The 17,631-nt window shown below is 36.9% G+C and overlaps 1 protein-coding gene across 2 annotated transcripts in view; it reads left to right on the plus strand.

Moving 5' to 3' along the window:
- LOC131029122 (fatty acid amide hydrolase) overlaps positions 1 to 17,631 on the plus strand; it is a 230,299-nt gene that overhangs the window by 161,294 nt on the left and 51,374 nt on the right. The window contains exon 17 of one of the 2 annotated variants that reach the window (XM_057959839.2): positions 1,993 to 2,061. The exons of the other annotated variant lie outside the window; for it this stretch is intronic. Within the exon in view, the coding sequence (XP_057815822.1) occupies positions 1,993 to 2,061 (69 nt within the window). The remainder of the gene's footprint in view (positions 1 to 1,992; positions 2,062 to 17,631) is intronic. 2 annotated transcript variants of the gene reach the window in all.

The following is a 17,631-nucleotide window of genomic DNA, read 5'->3' on the forward strand; positions in this document are numbered from 1 at the left end:
GAGGACTGAACTACAAACTAATTGCACACACTGAAGGCAGCCAAGCCAACCTCTTCCACTTATGTAGTGGGAATTACAATGAAATTCTTCAGAAATGATAGAGGTTAGTACTACTAACTAACAATTACAATGATGAGTACAATGAAGTATCAATGAACAGAACACTGAAAACTCAGAGAATTACAAGCTAAACACAGTTAGACAAATCTGATATAAAAATACCAGCACACCAACGAGAGTCCAGCAACACTGAAAAGCTCACCAACTCCTCCAAACAACTCCGAATCACATGTGAACATAGGCAAACGAGAGATAGGACCAGGTGACCAAGATAGGAGCACAAAACTACACCAAAAATGCCAACAAGGAGTGGCACACAATCCGAGACACCTCCAAAAAAGGGACGGCCAGCAAGGAAGTTCGACTACTTAGCTTTAGATTATAGACTAAATCAAACTTTACCACCTTTGACCTGATCATATAATGAAATTTGATTCAAACAAGGTCTTTTCAAGCAAAACAATGATTTCTAATCAGGTGGCATTCACAAGACTAAGTCTGATGAGAGAACACCTTCACTTTACTTTGAGCACCATATCTTGAAGTACCATTTGATTTTGACATCCAAAAAGTATATTGAATTTTACCTCAAATTTCTGATTGCAAATGTGCAGAAAATCAAATCCGTTTTGCAAAAACCTAGTTTGGGACATTTTATGTTTCCAAGATGTCAATTTCATAGCTGATATGTACTCAAATGAACGGCTGCAATTTTTAATCAAGTACATAGCAATACAGGAAAGAAACAATTGTGCTGACCCTAGAGCCTGGAACTGAAATGCAGACAAGTTGCTCTCCACTACAAATTAGGCTGGTAACTTATTGAATGAGAAATAATGTAAGTCAATTTTGAAAGACGGGCTTGAAGTTTTTTTTGCAATAAGAGTATCAAATATAGCAATATTTTACAAGTCATGGTACATAGTTGAGGAGGCAAGGAGCATGAGGAAATTTTGGTGGGCACTACAAAATCTGTCTAAGCATGAATTAAGAGAAGAGAACAGAGTTACATATGAAATTGGATGTGCAGAACAATCCTAGTTGCCATCAAAAAAGCTCAGTCTGAGAAAGAAAGAAATCATAGTTATGTTTGTGAGTAATCAAAGTAGGTCAATAGAACAAGTATAAGGAAAATCATAGCACGAGGGAGCCAAAATGAAGGGCCAACTTCTAAAAGAAACAAGAAGCTACAAGGCAAAATCATAGAAGGAATAGGTTCTAAGTAACTGGGGAGTGATGTTTGAACCCGAAACAAATAGACCCAAAATGTGGCAAAAAAGCCAATGTCATGTTTTGAAAACACTATTTTCTAAAATTATGTGTAATAAAATTAGAATGCTCTTTTCACTTAGTGTATTGACAAAAGCATGAAATTAAATTGATTGATTTTGCTTGTTTACGTTATGTACTCAATTTTCACATTACTTAAGGAACATGATGCTAATTTTACCATTCATAATCTCCTCTACAAGGCTATATGGGTTATTTTTATCCAGGAAGTTATTTTGTAGGTTAGAAATTACCAATCAACACCACTGACTCTTGTTTCTTTAAAGTAATCTGCTTGTGAATTTTTAATGCTCTATGTCTTCTGAGTATTGTGTTGTATTTCCTCAAAAATATTTTTATCATATGAGAATACAAAACTTTGAGGACTGAAATCTGAATTTTCTATTGCATATTTTGATTGTGAATTGATGCTACCGTTTTAAATTTTTTATCTCCATTCTTGAACTGGAATATTGTATAAATATATTCTTAAAATGTATCAATTCTCCAACCTGCATGCATAATTGCATTCTTGTTTGGTAAATCTTCAAGACATTATGTCTGGATTTAAATTGAACTTTCAGTTTGACCAATTGCGTGAACCATAGTTTGAGTGGAATCAACTACATAATATTCATATTATTAATTTTAATTTGTGTGCAGATATCGACAAATGTATTATCATATGGAGATTTTCAAAAATGCAAATGTCATTGTTACACCCACAACTGCGTAAGTAATTGAAGATATTTCATATTTCTGGTAGCAAAATTAAAATGATGCTCATAGGATAAAATTGAAGTTATTTTGGAGGTGGAGACACAGTTGGATGTAGCCATTGTGATTTGAGTTTGTATGGTACCTTTAATAATTCAGTTAAAAGGATTAAAATTTACCAAATAAAAATACAATATTACTTAGTAGCAAGAACTAAGAATGCATGATAAAATAACTCTCTGCGATTGGCCCAATATATTATAGAGCAGATGCTTGGATTAAAAAGTCAATTTCTGAATTCTGAATTTAATAAATTTTTTTTGTCAAATTGTATGTGGTTTCAGTGCTTTTGTTCTATCTATGTATATAATAAACATTATTAGAGATTAAAGGCTCCCGCAACGGATTATAAGAAGCAAAAAAATTTCACAAATCAATGATAATGGATTTGAAGTCATTGGGATGTAAATGATATGATATGATAGCATTGCAAAATAAAGTTCTTTATATAGATAACATCATAGTTCCCAGGAGATTGGTACTGGTATGGGAGAATAGTAAAAGTACGCCATTTTTTGGAATTAGTAGGAGATGGGTACAATTTTTATAAAACAAAGATAAGGGATTTGAAGTCATTGGGATGCAAATGGTATGATAGGAATGCAAAATAGAGTTCTTTATATAGATAACATCATAGTTCCTAGGAGACTAGTACCGGTATGGGAGAACTATAAAAGTACACAATTTTTTAGAAAAAGTAGGAGACAGGTACTGCAAGATGCATATATATACAAGAGGAAAATGAAAAAGATTATTGTTTGATACACACACATATACACATATACACATATACATATACACATACATATATACATACAGATACACATACACATACACATACAAATACACATACATATACATACACACATATGGATACACATACAGATACACACACACACACACCTGTGTATGTGTGTACATATGTATGTATGTATGTATGTCAAGTTCAACAAGAGGAAAACTAAAAAGATTATTGTTTGATGATGTAGGGCAATTGTTAATAGGTTTAGAAGTTCTATAGGTTCAATAGTGATCCATGAGGCTTCTTGGACTAGAGATTTTTCATTAATGAAATACTGTCTTCTTTATAGTTTATTGTCAAACATTGTAGTGCTATTAGCTATGGGTCTAGTGGAAGAAAATTAGGCAACTCTATTAACATATTATAGTGAGTCACAACTATTAAAATAGATTTTGAATCTCGTGAAAACCATCACACGGTTCCATGGAAGTTTTCTACCACTCATTTCCCTCATTTGATGTGATTAAGAGAGTCAATGTAATGCATTTCATGGCTTTGCTTTTTCATTTTTTTAAATTTTATGCTTTTTTGGGATGCCATTGTTTTAGGATTTTTGAATTGGCAAATGGTAGGAGACTTAGTTGAGAGATCTCTTGCAACTGGGGACATCTCCAAACCCATACTGGAGATAGGAAATATATCCTAGTTTCAAAGATGCATTCTAAGTGGTTGCAGATGCATCTCCTTGCAACTCTGTATAACACTATTCAAGGACAATATGCAAAACAGGCCACATGTAGTTGAAACTAATAAATGAAATTAGATGCATAAATTCAAATAAGTTAGTTACAACTAGCTAATTGCATAGGTTAGAGGTTCAGTCTTCTAAGATGAGAAGATTATCTTTGTTTTAATGATAATGGGTGTTTAAGTTTGAATTAAGCCTAAGGCATGATCCTTGTTTATGTTATGCACATGCTTGCTAATCTCCAATACCTCCCTTAGGCTCCATTTGCAAAAGTGATCCTCAACCACAATGACCTTAGCACCTATTACTTGAAGTGATATGATTTAGGAGCATGTCTGGCCATCTATAATTCTGGATCAACCAAATAAATTTTGTGCTATTTTCCTTGTTATCTCTATTTTTGGAGGGTTTTGTCTTGCATCTAGAGATAAAATTTGCACTTTCATAGGAATTTTTTAAGTCTTTCAGATTGTTATACGTTAGCAATAAGGGATTTTGCATTCTTACTGCACTTATTCAAAGAAGGATCTTATTGAATCTTTCTCCTTATGTTAACAATTTTAGTTGTGTGGTAGTAGCATGATTATATTTTACACTCAAAGAACATAAGGGACTTCTATAGGTTTAGATATATTTGTCTTATCATTCGAACTGGCTAGCCCTAAAGTTTCCACAACTATTGAAAGTTTTACTTGAGAGGACGAAATATTTGATTGTGAGTAGTATGATTTTCATACTCATATCTTTCTTTATATGGCATCATGCCAAGTCATGGGAGACTATTGTACAACAGAAGACTTGGATCCCAATTGACACCTATAGTCCCTAACATGCCTTGAAGAATCCACACTTGTATTGATCCACCTTGGGCAGATATGTTAAAATTTCTATAGCACACCAACCTGATAGGGTCGTCCTAATCCTTGGGATATTGTAATGGGTTCTACTTTAAACCTAGATGTCTATAAGTACGCATCTTTTATTGCATTGTGAATTATCTTCATATCTTGGAATTTCATATCTTTCAGTATTGAAGGAGATCATTTGGTATTGTTATAATTCTCTGTTTTGTCCTTTCTTACATTTTGAATTTTAGAAATCAATAAAGATCTTTTCTTTTCCTTGCATCTTCATGTGTAATTTTGTGTTAAGATTATTGCTTAGTTTTACAGTCCTTAGTTGGATTCACAGACCTTGCTTTGTGTCAACTAGTAGGAGAGTGAAGTGCACTTCAATGAACAATGTGTTGGTTGAAAATTTTGTACACCTGGGGGATGTGCAAAATTGTGTTTTCAGCCACAGTGTGTGAGTATGATACTCTCCTAATTTAGGGGAGGCTCCCCCTATCTACAAACTAAACTAAAACTAAAATGGGTGAGACAACAGTCTTTCTTCTTCTTTCAATAAAAACTATATTCTTTTCTCTTCACAGAAAAGTAATAGCAATAAACAGCAGCAACAATTTATAAAACAAAGTGAGAGAAAGGAAATAAAGTTTCTTGAAAGCACAAAGACTTCCGTCACTTCTTTCGGGACATGAGAACAATATCAAGCACAAAGTCTTGAATATCTAAAATCCTATCTACCCTTTCGTGATAATAAGAACAAGTACAAGACACAATAGCACAAGGTCTGAAATATATTTTCACTTTTAACACAAGACAACAAGAACTAGCGTGAACTCAAAGTCTCACAGCTATTTATTAACACAAAATCAATTTCTACTCTAACTTCTTTCAAGAACAAGTGTAGACACAAAGTTCTACAACCTCCCTCAATAAGAACTTTACTTTAATCTATATTAATCTCCAATTTTTGCAGCACAAAGTCTGCAATCCAAATTTGATTAAGCTCTCAAGATTCACATGCAAGAAGGGCAATATTGAATACAAAACTCAAGGGATTCAACACAAAGTTTAAATCTTTGAATGATTTTCTTCTATTCCTTTCAACTTCAACTTACACATGCACAAAGTCTTTCTTGCTGTAAATTTTAGCAAAGTTTGCTTGCTTTCTTAAAGATAAAAATTACAATAGACCCCTTCAAGCATTGATAGGAAAGGAGTCTTGAGAAAAAGAAGGGAGGATTCCTACTAACCTGGACCCATTCAACAACTAACTAAGACTTATTAAGAATTACAAGTCCTATTCTAAATTGACTTGTAATCAACTTACTTGTAATTACAAAAGTGCAAGTGATGAATTAACTTGCAATTACAAAATTGTTTTTACAAGTAAACTTGTCGAATGGAAAACTACAATTCTGAATTTAAAACTAAGTGTCCAAAACACTTATATAGCAGCATGCTTGGCCATATATCCTTCAAACTTCTGGATAATTCCTTGCAACTCATCAAGATTTGGCTCATGGGTATTCTTAGCAACAATAACCGTTTTGATAACAACATCACAGCAACTAAGAATCTTAAGACTATGCTTCCCAAGAGTGGCTTGAATTTCCTGCAAAAAGATATGGTATTTCACCAAAGCTTGAATTGATGCAACTGAAAACTGTTCATCTTCCCACTCCTGATGAATCTTTCTTCTCAAATCTGAGAGAACATCTTCTTCTGACAACAACTCCCCATCCTGATTTACAATCTTACAAGAAACTTTCTCACAATGAGAAACAATATCTTGCATCATTTCCATGCACAATCTCAAGGCATCATCAATTTCTTCAATGAGTGCTTTCAGAACAAGGGATTTATTCTCTAGAAGTTCTCCAAATTCCAAATACATGGTTCTAGTAAGAATGATGCCATTTTCTTGTAAAACATTCAGCTTTTCATGTGGCATCTTGTGCCAAACTTTCAAGTTGCTTTCAACCTTTTCCACATTTTGTTTGAAAATTTCAGAAGTCTGGTTCAGTTTCCCCTTGGTCATTTCCACCTTGACCATTACCTGGAATACTTCCTTCAAGACCTGAGCACATAGATCAAAAATTTGATCTACCCAAGAATCCAGTGCTTGCACTTTCAAAGCAGCTCGTTCAACTTCTCGGACTGATTCTTTTGCATTGAAAGAAGTTGAAGGATTGGTCCCTTCTTCGGAAAACTTGGTGATTCTCTGAATTACTGAGATAAGATGCAAATTCCCCTCTTCCGTCTTGTCTTTCTTCGTCAGGAGTTCATCATACCGTTGCACCAATGAAGTCACCGAATGCTGAGCATCATGCATGACAACTGCATGTGTTTGTTTACCCAGTTCCACCCTTGTGATTTTGTAGTTAGAAGCTTGCTTCTCTTCATGCGGCTTATCCACAATTGGTTCAACAAATTCTGCAACTTTCATCTCGTTGCTATCAACTGTCACTCTTGAAACTGTCTTAGCTCTTTTAGCAGCGTTGGGTTTGGATTGTTTAAGCTACTAAAAATCAAAGATATCAGGAGAAATTTCCTGCTTCTTTCTTTTAGGAGTGAAAGAGCTTAGCAATGGAGGTAAAGCCATTGAATCCGTCTCAGAAACAGCTAGAGGTGATGAAGAAGAAGGTCCTGTTTGAACTATAGTTGTCACCCTAGGAGAAGTTTCTGTTTGAACAACAACTATTGCCCGCTTGGTAACCAAAGGATGTGACGACTGCATCATGAACTTGTCGAAACTGGAAGTAGAACTATCAATCTCTGACAATGACAAGCCAGACAAAGAGACATGTAGGATTATCCTCAAAGATATTCAACAAATCCTCCTGTGGGTGATCAAGAGATGGCTCTGATGCTGAAATTGGAATGACACTCTAAGCATACACACTCAATGGAACAAAAGCAATGTGGATGGTGGAAAAAGAATCCACATATGTGTCAAAAGGAGACATAGGTAAATCCAAAGGGATTTGAGGAGGAACTTCATGAGGTGACTCCGAAGTTGTGGACCTAGGAGCATCATCTTTTGTTGTTCTTCCTCTGGATCTTCAGAATCAATAACCTGAATATGAAGCTTAGGTTTCTCTATCTCTCGAACTGTTACTTCTTTAGGAGGAAGTACCATTGCTCTGCTAACTCTCAACTTGATTCTTGTACTAGAAGATGATGCACCCTCCTTGTTGTCAATTGTGATTTCACACTTGCATTTGACAGGCACTGTAGAATCATCTTCTTTACCAATCTTAATCTTGATGAGTCTAACACCATTGCTTTTGAGCCAATCATTGGTGTTCGCCAAAACAGGCTGAAATCTATCTAGGATAGAGGTACATTCCTTGTGTGACCATTGAATTGATGGAAGTGGTGCTTCGTCAATTCTTTTTTCAACATTCTCGGAATCAAGTACATTTCCATCATCAATCATTCCTTCAGGAATGTTCACCGGGTTCAAGTCAACAATTTGCTCAAGTGCGAGCTTGAAATAGTCCATTCTACGAATCTCCTCTTTTGTACGAAGATCAACCCAAATATCCTCTATGCGATGCACATGTGTGAAAGATCTTTTAATTCTTTTTTTCATGCCCGGGTAATCAAAATCTGCCCTTGCTTTGAACCTTTTAAGCTTGATCTCCTGCATCTCGGTCTCCATGGCCTTAGCCTTTGTAGACGTCATGAGAGAATATCGACCAATCTGCAATGGGTTACTTGAAGATATCCCCATTCCAACCTTATGTCGAATAGATTGTTGTGCATGAACTGCCATGAGTCGTCTTCCCAATTCCATAAGAATAATCTTATCGGTTGGGTATCTTGGAAGCATATAGGACTGTCCGCTGTAGCATCCAACTCTTATATAATTAAAAGTTGGGAATTGAAGGAAAAGACAACCATATTCATTAACTCTCTTCCATGCAGCATCTGACACCCTTCTATTCTTCAGTGTTTTATCAAATAAACACATGTAGTGACCATAGAAAGCGTTTTGAACTCTCCTATAATGCAATCTACTAGGTCTCAAAGGTAGCTGATCATAATAATCCCACACAGGCACAAGTGAGCGATTGCCCTTGGTAGAAAGACCATGGAAATGTCTGAGTGATGCTGCTATATACACCAAATATGAATTCATGTAGAAGGTCAAAGTGGTAGGAACTTTGGCAAGCTGCTCACATAAAGCATCACTAATGATTTCACCCCAAAAGATGTGTTGGGACTGTTTGATGAGTACAATGAACTGGTACATCCATGGTTCAAAGACATTAGAATGCTCTAAACCCATGATCCTACTCAAAAGAGTAATTGCCAATCTCTCCTTTGAAGTCACAGCGAAACAACTTAACCCACCGGGTAAGACAGGTTCGTGGTTCCTGAGTCCACTTGTTGATATGACGCTTGCATTCCTTCTCCCTCTTCATAAAGTATTCCGCTGCACTTTCTTTTGAAATCTCTACATAAATAGGTGTTGTAGGCATTTTGAAAATCTTCTCAATGTTTTCAGCATCAAGGTGGATAACAACCTCTCCATCATCATCTCTAATGGATTTGGTCTCTCAACCAAAGTGAGTGGCACAAGCAAGAACAAATTCCAGCTCTAGGGCAGCCACTGGGAAGGAGTAGGCAAGATGAATATGACTATCTGTTGTGCTTGCACACCCAACCTCGTCCGTTGATAGGGGACCCCATTTTTTTTTTGTTTGCCTGTGCGAGAGAAATGGATGCTTCTGCAAATACCTTTCATACCTCAAAGCCAAATCACCCGAGTTTGCTATGGCTAAAAATCAAATCGTTCAAGGCTTTCCTAAACTCGCGAAACCCTCCAATCCACCCGAAACTTGCAAAATGACCTCCCAGGCCGAGCTTGCAAAATGCTCTAAACCCCCGAAGTTTTCAAAGGACTCTATTTCGCCGAAGTTCGTGAATTGAGGCGTAAAGTGCTAAGAGTTAAAGTTTGCAAAGTGGCTGAGATCGCCGAAATTCGCGATCTAGAGGGTAAATCGCAAAGTTTTGTAAAGTTTGCAGAGGGATGCAAAACCTCCGAAGTTCGCGATGTGTGGAAAGGCAAAATCGCAATGTTTGGAGTTTGAAAAAGCCTCTCATTTGCCGAAGTTTGCATAAGTGTTAAAATCGCCGAGGTTTCAACAAAGGCAAAAGGGCGAATTTTTTTTTAAAGTTTGAAAAACCATCCAAAATCTCGAAGTTTGGCATAATTGCGCGAAATATAGAGTTCTAAAACCTTGCAATCACTCCAAAACGCCGAAGTTCGGTAAAGTAGAAAATCACGAAAGTTTTTTAAAGTTTTCAAAACCCCCTCATTCTCCGAAATTCACTAAAGAGGGTAAAGTCACGAAGTTTTCAAGAAGTTTTCAAACCTCCTCCAAACCCCGAAAATCGCATTCCAAGAGGTAAGTCGCTATTTTTTGAAAAGTTTTAAAAAGCTCTCCAAACGCCGAAAGTCGCGATCTAAAGGGTAAGTACCAAAAGTTTATAAAGTTTTCAAATCCTCTCCATTTGCCGAAGTTCGCATTAAGAGCGCGATTTCAGAGTTTGCAAACCACGTTATGATCCCGAAATTCGCCATCTAAGGAAGAAAAAGTTTAAAGTTTGCAAAGTGCCTCCAAAACCCGAAGTTGAGGTAAAGTGCGGAAAGTTAGAAAAGTTTGCAAAACCCCTGAAATCACCGAAAAGCATATTATGGAGAGAAATGGCGAAAAGTTGAAAAGTTTTCAAAACCCCTCAAAATGCCGAAAATTGCATTCCAAGGGAAAAGTGCAAAAAGTTTAAAATTTGCAAAAGGTATTAAATCGCCGAAGTTTGAAATCGCCCCCCAAAGGCCCGAAGTTTGCCTAAGGACGTTCAACTTAAAACAAAGTTTGCTCATATCACTACATGGCCAAGATGATAATCTCGCAAAAAGCTTTCAAAGGGCCCGAAAGGCTAAGTGGGCATTAACACTTAAATAAAACAAAATCTCTCAAAGGTTTGATTCGCCTGAATTTCGTTCAAGAGAGCAAATTAAAGATCGGGTTTCAAGATACATCTCACAAAGAGCTTCACCGAGAGTAAGCCAGACATTTAGAAATTTAATGTTTGATTAATTAAATTAATTAATTTTTCAAATTGATTTATTGAAGTAAGGTTGATTGTTTGCAGGCCACGGAACGTCTTCAGAAGGAACTAGGAAAAAGGCCTGAAACGATAGAGCTAGGCACTGAGAGCTGAAAAAGATGCAGTGCGGGATCAAAGCGATGAAGTATTGGGAACTGTGCCGCCGAACAAAGATGAAGTTCACCACCGGGACCAAAGACCAAAGAACACTTCGAGTACAACAATCATGCGTTCTCAAGAAAAGTTCACAAGTTGGATTTAATTCCAGGAATTCAGTTTTAAAAACTGAAACTGTTTTAAAACTGCCTGTGGGTCCCACGTAAGATATTTTGTGGACAGTTATGTCCAACTGTCAGATTGACCGAATTAAAGCCAAATAGTGGCAAGTAGTTGGAATTGTGGTTGAATGGATGGGTGAGAATTTAATGGGCATGGGTTAAGGCTGCTAGTTTCTGGAAGGCAGATCAGGACCCTTGGATGCAATTAATCCTAGCCTTTGGTTCGTATTGTAAAATCTATAAAAGGCAGAAGCCTTTCTTTTGTAAAGGGTTAGAGATTTTTGTTAGATAGTTAGACTCTGGTGAGAGAGTTAGATTTTAGAAGTTAGAATAGGTTAGATCTTAGCAGTAGCATAGGGATGCTGCAGAAATTGTTGTAATAGGCAGCTGAAATCAATATATAGACATTGATTTGGTGTTTATTGTCTTGTTTTCATCCTGTTTGCATGGTTTCTTTCAGCATTTTAGATAGATCTTTTTGTTTTGGGTGTGCAGGTATTTGATAGATTCAGGCTCATACCATTGAGGATATACTAATTGTGTATCCTTTCGTATGGTTAACCTGAGCCTTTGATTGTGCTTAGTTCAATTGCAGGTGTCCGTCTGAGCTGCGCCAAAATTGGGTGCCTAGCCGTGTGTTTGCAGTCTGAAAATCTTCCAAGTTCCCTTGAAGATTGCACCGTTCCTGCAAGGTTGTGAGCTATTCTGGCCAAGCAGGAATTGGTTAAGTTGAATACGTCTACCTGCATACCCGTGTTGTTAGTTTTAGATCTCCTATCCCTTCCCTTTTGATTTTATTTCGTAGTTTGAGAATCACAGCAAACCACCTTGTTGCAAAACGTAAGACCCCTTGTGCTCCCAGCACATCACATCAACCACTGAATAATCCTATAGTCAAGACCTGACAATCAAAACCTTGAGGTCATCCCCTTTGATCAACAGGAACAGCATTAGGGATTTCCTTATCTCAAGAGAGGATAGTATACTCAGCGAGATCATTCTATTCTGCGTTGGCCGGATGGAACCGTAGCAATGCGATTTCAGACACGTCAAAACTATCCAGCAAGCGTGCATGTTGTGATCCACAGGATTTTTAATCCTCTTAAGGACATATCTACATGTCTGATTTCTATATCCTTAATCTCATCCAATGAAGAAGAGACTTGAGAAGGAGAGATCTCATTCTGATATTTGTCATATTTGTACTTCATCTTCTTTTGGGAAGATGGTTCTGGCAAATTGGTCATTGAACAAGATTTTGTAATGCTGCGATGAAAATCTAAAAGTGTCAATGCAACATCACGATCTGCTGAAAAAGCCATATTATCTTCTTCAAATGGGAAGAACTCAAACCCTAATGCTAAAGCTCTTGGGGAAGGAGTGATGAACAAACAAGAGGCTTTAAAGACTTGACTCTTGACCAATTTCAGATCTTGGAAGACATATTGTAAGTATGGAAAAGGGGGAAAACTCTTGTGAAGACGTAATTGCAGTTGGGTTTTAAAATCCCGATTGCAAGTAGACTTAATGGGAAAAATGGATGAAAATGTGATGAATGGTACGAATAGGATTTTGACACGAGGGAAATGATGGAAATGAAGCTTATGACCAAAGATAGTAACCTTGGATGACCACGAATGGATATAGAAGAATATTTTCATCTTGATCACATGTAAAATGGGAAGAGCTCTTGCAACCAGATTTATAAAACCCGATTTTGAGTGGATAAGTTTCATAACAACTTTCAACATTGCAATTTTGGCAAAAGAATGTTAACTCTTTTCAACCAAAGAGGAAGACCAACATATCACAATTACTTGTAATCGGATTTTAAAAACCCAATTGCAAGTAAATAGGAAAAATAGAAAGGGGGAAAAAGACAATGCAATCTACAAATTGCATTCAAGGACTTAGTAAATTTGGGAAGAACTCTTACAAAACCGAATTCAAGCAAGAACAAATTATTTACAAAGCATGATCAAGCAAGAATCTAAAAACAATCAAAAGAAAGCAAAAACAAAACTGAAAATACATACCTTGCTTGATCAAAATGCCCTTAGCAAAGAAGAATGAGCTTGGGATAAACTGAAAAGCTCAAAAAATAGGGGAAGAAGGCAAACACGCTGAAAACCTTATGCATCCAAAAACGGATTTGTATTCAACTTCCAAGCACCAAAAATTGCATGAAGAGGAGAGTCCAAAAACAAAACGCACTAAGCGTATTGATCTCCACATTGGAAGGAAGGGATCCAAAACACCTAACTCCCACGTTGAATGGAGAGGCAAAAACGTGGCAAAACGAACCAGCAAATGGAGGAGAAAATGTCTCCCATGCCTCTTGCATTCAACACCCACTTCCTTGCAACTCGGATTCAAAAGAAATGCCAAGAAAAACAGGTTTCTTGGAGACAAAAACGCAGGTCGGGTTCCTCACATCGGACTACAAGCAAAAAATTCCTCTCACAAAGATGCAATCGGGTTTTAAAAACCCTTTTACATGCTAAAAAAAACCTTACTTTCCTTCAATTTAGCAAAATCGGGTTTCTAGAAGAGAAAAGCACAAAACTTTAAAAAGGAAAGCACATAAAGACTTGTAATAGGGTTTTAAAATCCCTATTACAAGTTTAAAATAAAAAAAAGTAGGAACTTTTATGAGAACTTACAAGTTCTCATTAACTTGTAATTTTAAATTCACTTGCAATTTGTCAAAAAAGTTCCTACAAAACAACTTAAAAGACAAAAAGGGAAATAGAAAACAAAAAGCAAGTTACAAGTTACAAGTCTTTTATAAAGATCACTTGTAATTGCTAGAAAAAACCCCCACAACTTAAAAACAAAAGAATACTCTTAACTTGCAAAAGAAGGAAAATTTTCCAGTCGCAGTCAAGAGGAAAAAACCCGAATTTGAAGGAAAGACATTGCAAACGAACTCGGAACACGATGAAATTTGAAACATGGATCAAGGATGAACCGAAGATTAGTCTAGTTCAGAAAGAAGCAATTTTTTCCTTGGGAAGCGTGCCTGAGAATAAATTTTTTAATTTTGAATAAAAATTTCAAAGGGGTTGTCCAATTTTGTGAATACAAAAACATGGACAACACAATGAAGATTTTTGAAAATTCCTAAAGCTCAATTTGTGCTTGGTGTGACTAGTACTTTCACTCACAAAAATTGTTTGAACGATAGTTGACAATGTTTCTTAAAAGAGTTGTTGGTAGGGGCTGAGCTGAAGTCAGCAATATGGCATGGTGATTGGACAAGATTATAGAAATGTTGTGAATAATGCCATGGAAGATTGCCACAGAGGATTTGGCAAGAAAGACCCTAGTGATTTGGAGTGAACCAAGGAAGAGGATCAAGGGCTAGCTAAAGAGTTCAATTTACACTAAGGAGAGGAAAAGTTGTTGTATGGAGAAGTTAAAGTTTTGCTAGATTAGTGAATCTAGATGAGTTGATTGATAGGATCACAAAGATGGAGTATTTTGAGTGTGAAGACTTCTTTGATCTATGTAATAACTCCCCTTCATTTTTTTTGAAAATGTTTGACTTATAACTCAACAAGGACATGCATTTGATATTATGCTGCTGTTATAAGTCTGATAAAACATTATTCAACATGTAAAGGCTGCAATTACAAGTTTGCTAATGTATTCACCTTAAAATAGAGAGTTCATTACATAAAATGCATAGTTTCATGAACTCAAACGTTAAATACCTCAGAACTGTCATTACAAGCTCCATAGCAGGTCTGAAAATGACTTCTTTTTCACATTGATATTGACTGATTATTCAGGTATATCACCCAACAGCGAAGGAAACTTCTTCTTGACACCTCCTTAGAGCATAGATCAGCAACCAGCTCACCCAGCAACTCCAGGTAGCCTTTAAAAACATCAAGTCCAATCAAAAGATAACTGTGTCATACAGTTTCAGTCACTTATTAGATCTGTTTGTGAACTGTTAGAGTCATAACAGCATAAAGAAATTTTTTAGATTCGCCCTTTTAGCATGCATAATCATCCATTCATCATCTCCCTTCACATATTAACCCAACACTCATGTAAGCCGAAAAAAGCACTGCTACATGACTGTCCAGCAGGTCTGAGTGAATATTCTGAGCTGATAATATACTACTGTAGCCTCAGTCAGCAAGGGAACACTTAACAACGATCACCCACAAGGCTTAGTTCATCCCTCCAATACACATATTTTCACCAATAAGCTTCCAAACTCAGTCAAAGACTTATGAAATCAATATGATCAATCACCCGCAAATTTAAACCTTTTCCAGCTTCATTTTTTGATGTTAAAAGGAGACTCTACAACTAGGGCATCTTCTGAAAACCCCAATTACATGGCTAGAAAAGAGAACACCTAAAACATCTCCAAAAAAACACCACAAAATCTCTGCAAACACCAAAGAATGAATCTAGAAGCAAACCTAGAAATCAACAATCAAAATATCTTGAGTATTTTTATTGCCTTCAAACCCCGCTTCTAGAAAATCTATGAAATACAATGCATTTCTTGTGTGAAAATAACAAACCAGCTAGGGAGGATCTTTCATCACCGAAATTAGTGTATTTGACAAGGGTTTCCATCTTCAATCAATTCTCAGAGAACTTTGTTCATTCCAGCGACATCTTGTTTTGTGTGCAACATCTTTTAATGAAGAAATAAGAGCCAAAAGTCCAAATATATAGAGTTTGGAGGGAATTAGGGCACTTTTAAAATTCAAATATTTTATTTTCCCTGTAAAAGCTCTCAATATATTTTAAGAAACAACTTAAGTCTCCCCCCCACATCACCTACATGTTCAACTTTGGGGGTCAAAACATAACACTTTTATATTTAAAGTTTAAACACTAAAGTGAATGATTAAATGTCACTTTGTTAATTTAGTTCAAATATTAAAATAATATCCATCACCTTATAGGGACTTGCCAAGACACCAAAAATGGAAAATCAATCATGTTAGAACATAACTAATCCGAAAGGTGATGACTGGTGCCAACACAAGAACTTACTATAAATAATGTTCTCTAAGTACTAAGGAGAACCAACCCTAAAAAATAGAAAGATCGGTGCCAGATGAAAAACGTACTATAAGTAGCAGTGTTCTTTGAGGACTGTTGTCATTTTATGACACCCTTGGTCCATCAGTGAGAACCGATCAGAGATATGTTCCATTGACCAGCGCTGCCCCAGTTGGATCAAGGAGAAAGCAATGGAATTATGAGGTGTGAAGTGTTGTCTTGTCGGAACTCCGTGACCCCGAGGTTTCGAGGTTCCTTCCTTTGCCTCTTCTTCTCTTCCTCAAAACTCCGAAACCCCGAGGTTCTGAAGTTCCTTCCTTTGCCTCTTCTTCTCTTCCTCAGAACTCCGGAACCCCAAGGTTCCGAAGTTCCTTCCTTTGCCTCTTCTTCTCTTCCTCGGAACTCCAGAACCCCGAGGTTCCGAAGTTCCTTTTTTAGCCTCTTCTTCTCTTCCCTGGAACTCCGGAACCCCAAGGTTCCGAAGTTCCTTTCCTTAGTCTCCTCTTCTCTTTCCCGGAACTCCGAAACCCTGAGGTTCCGAAGTTTCTAAGTCCTCAACCCCCGAAACTCCAGAATCCCGAAGTTCTGAATTCCAAGCCCAAGTCTTGCCAACTTCGGTAACCTGTGTTTCCGAAGTCTTCCCAACTTCCTTCCGGCTTGCAACACTTCCAGATGGCGTGATCAACACTCAAGGCTTTTAATTCTCCAACAACTCTTGCAACCAGTTTTCTATATAAAGCTGCTAGGTCTCATTGTAAAGGGTTCTCTCCCTGCTAGCTTGAGCAATTCTATGCTTTTCACTTCTCTTAAAGACTTGTATATCTTGCATTTCTACAACTGTAAGTTTGGCCATTGGTCTTTGAATGAATTGAAATTATCATTCTTGCCTTCCTTCAACTTATGCATGTTGTGTATGTTTCTTTACCATCATCATAGGTGTATGTTTTGTGGCTCTTCTCTCATATATGTTGTGTTAATTTATTTCTGAGTGTGACTTGTGGGAAACTTTCTCCCCTCTTGGCATTCAGCAAGTTCTAACCTCCATACATGCATTGGGGTCATTCATGCAACTAAAGCTTGTGCATCTCTTGGGTATTTCAGTTGATTTTTTGTGTCATTTCGGGTGGGGAGAGAAACATCTCTTATCTTGGTGCATCACGTCCTTTCATTTTAAGCATTTCTCTCTTCCCTTTTCCTCTGCAAGCTATTAGGATAGGCTTAGAAGTAAATTTGAAGTGTTGAGTTGGTTCAATACCTGCACTTGGATTGAGAAGGAAGCTGGCCTTCTCCGGAGATTCAACCCCCTTGCGCAAGGTCCCACACTTCGGGGTTGTTTCCATGTTTCACGAGGTTGTTGAGTTGATAGCTCAACAAGGGTGCAAGTTTTTGTGACAAGAAGGACCGAGGACAACAAACCCAGGAAAATTGATAGTAGATGAGTACTTGCTATAAATAGCAGTGTTTTCCAAGGGCTGAGGAGAACAAACCCAAAAAGATCTAAAAAATCCCAAAACGCTATAAAGAGCGTTGTCACCAACTGACACAAGAATTGTTGTCAAAAACCAAGAATCTTTAACTCAAGCTCTCCAAAAACATTGGAACACTTCCCACACACCTGAAAACCTAAAGAAAACCCCAAAAACTAGCCAACATTCGTAGAACAAGATGGCATAAAAATGGGGACATTACTGTTGGAAATATTGTCATTGATGTCAAAGCTATTATGGAAGGAATTCATTGTCTAAGTTTAAT

Source organism: Cryptomeria japonica, chromosome 3 (genome assembly GCF_030272615.1).
Source record: "Cryptomeria japonica chromosome 3, Sugi_1.0, whole genome shotgun sequence".
Lineage (NCBI taxonomy): Eukaryota > Viridiplantae > Streptophyta > Pinopsida > Cupressales > Cupressaceae > Cryptomeria > Cryptomeria japonica.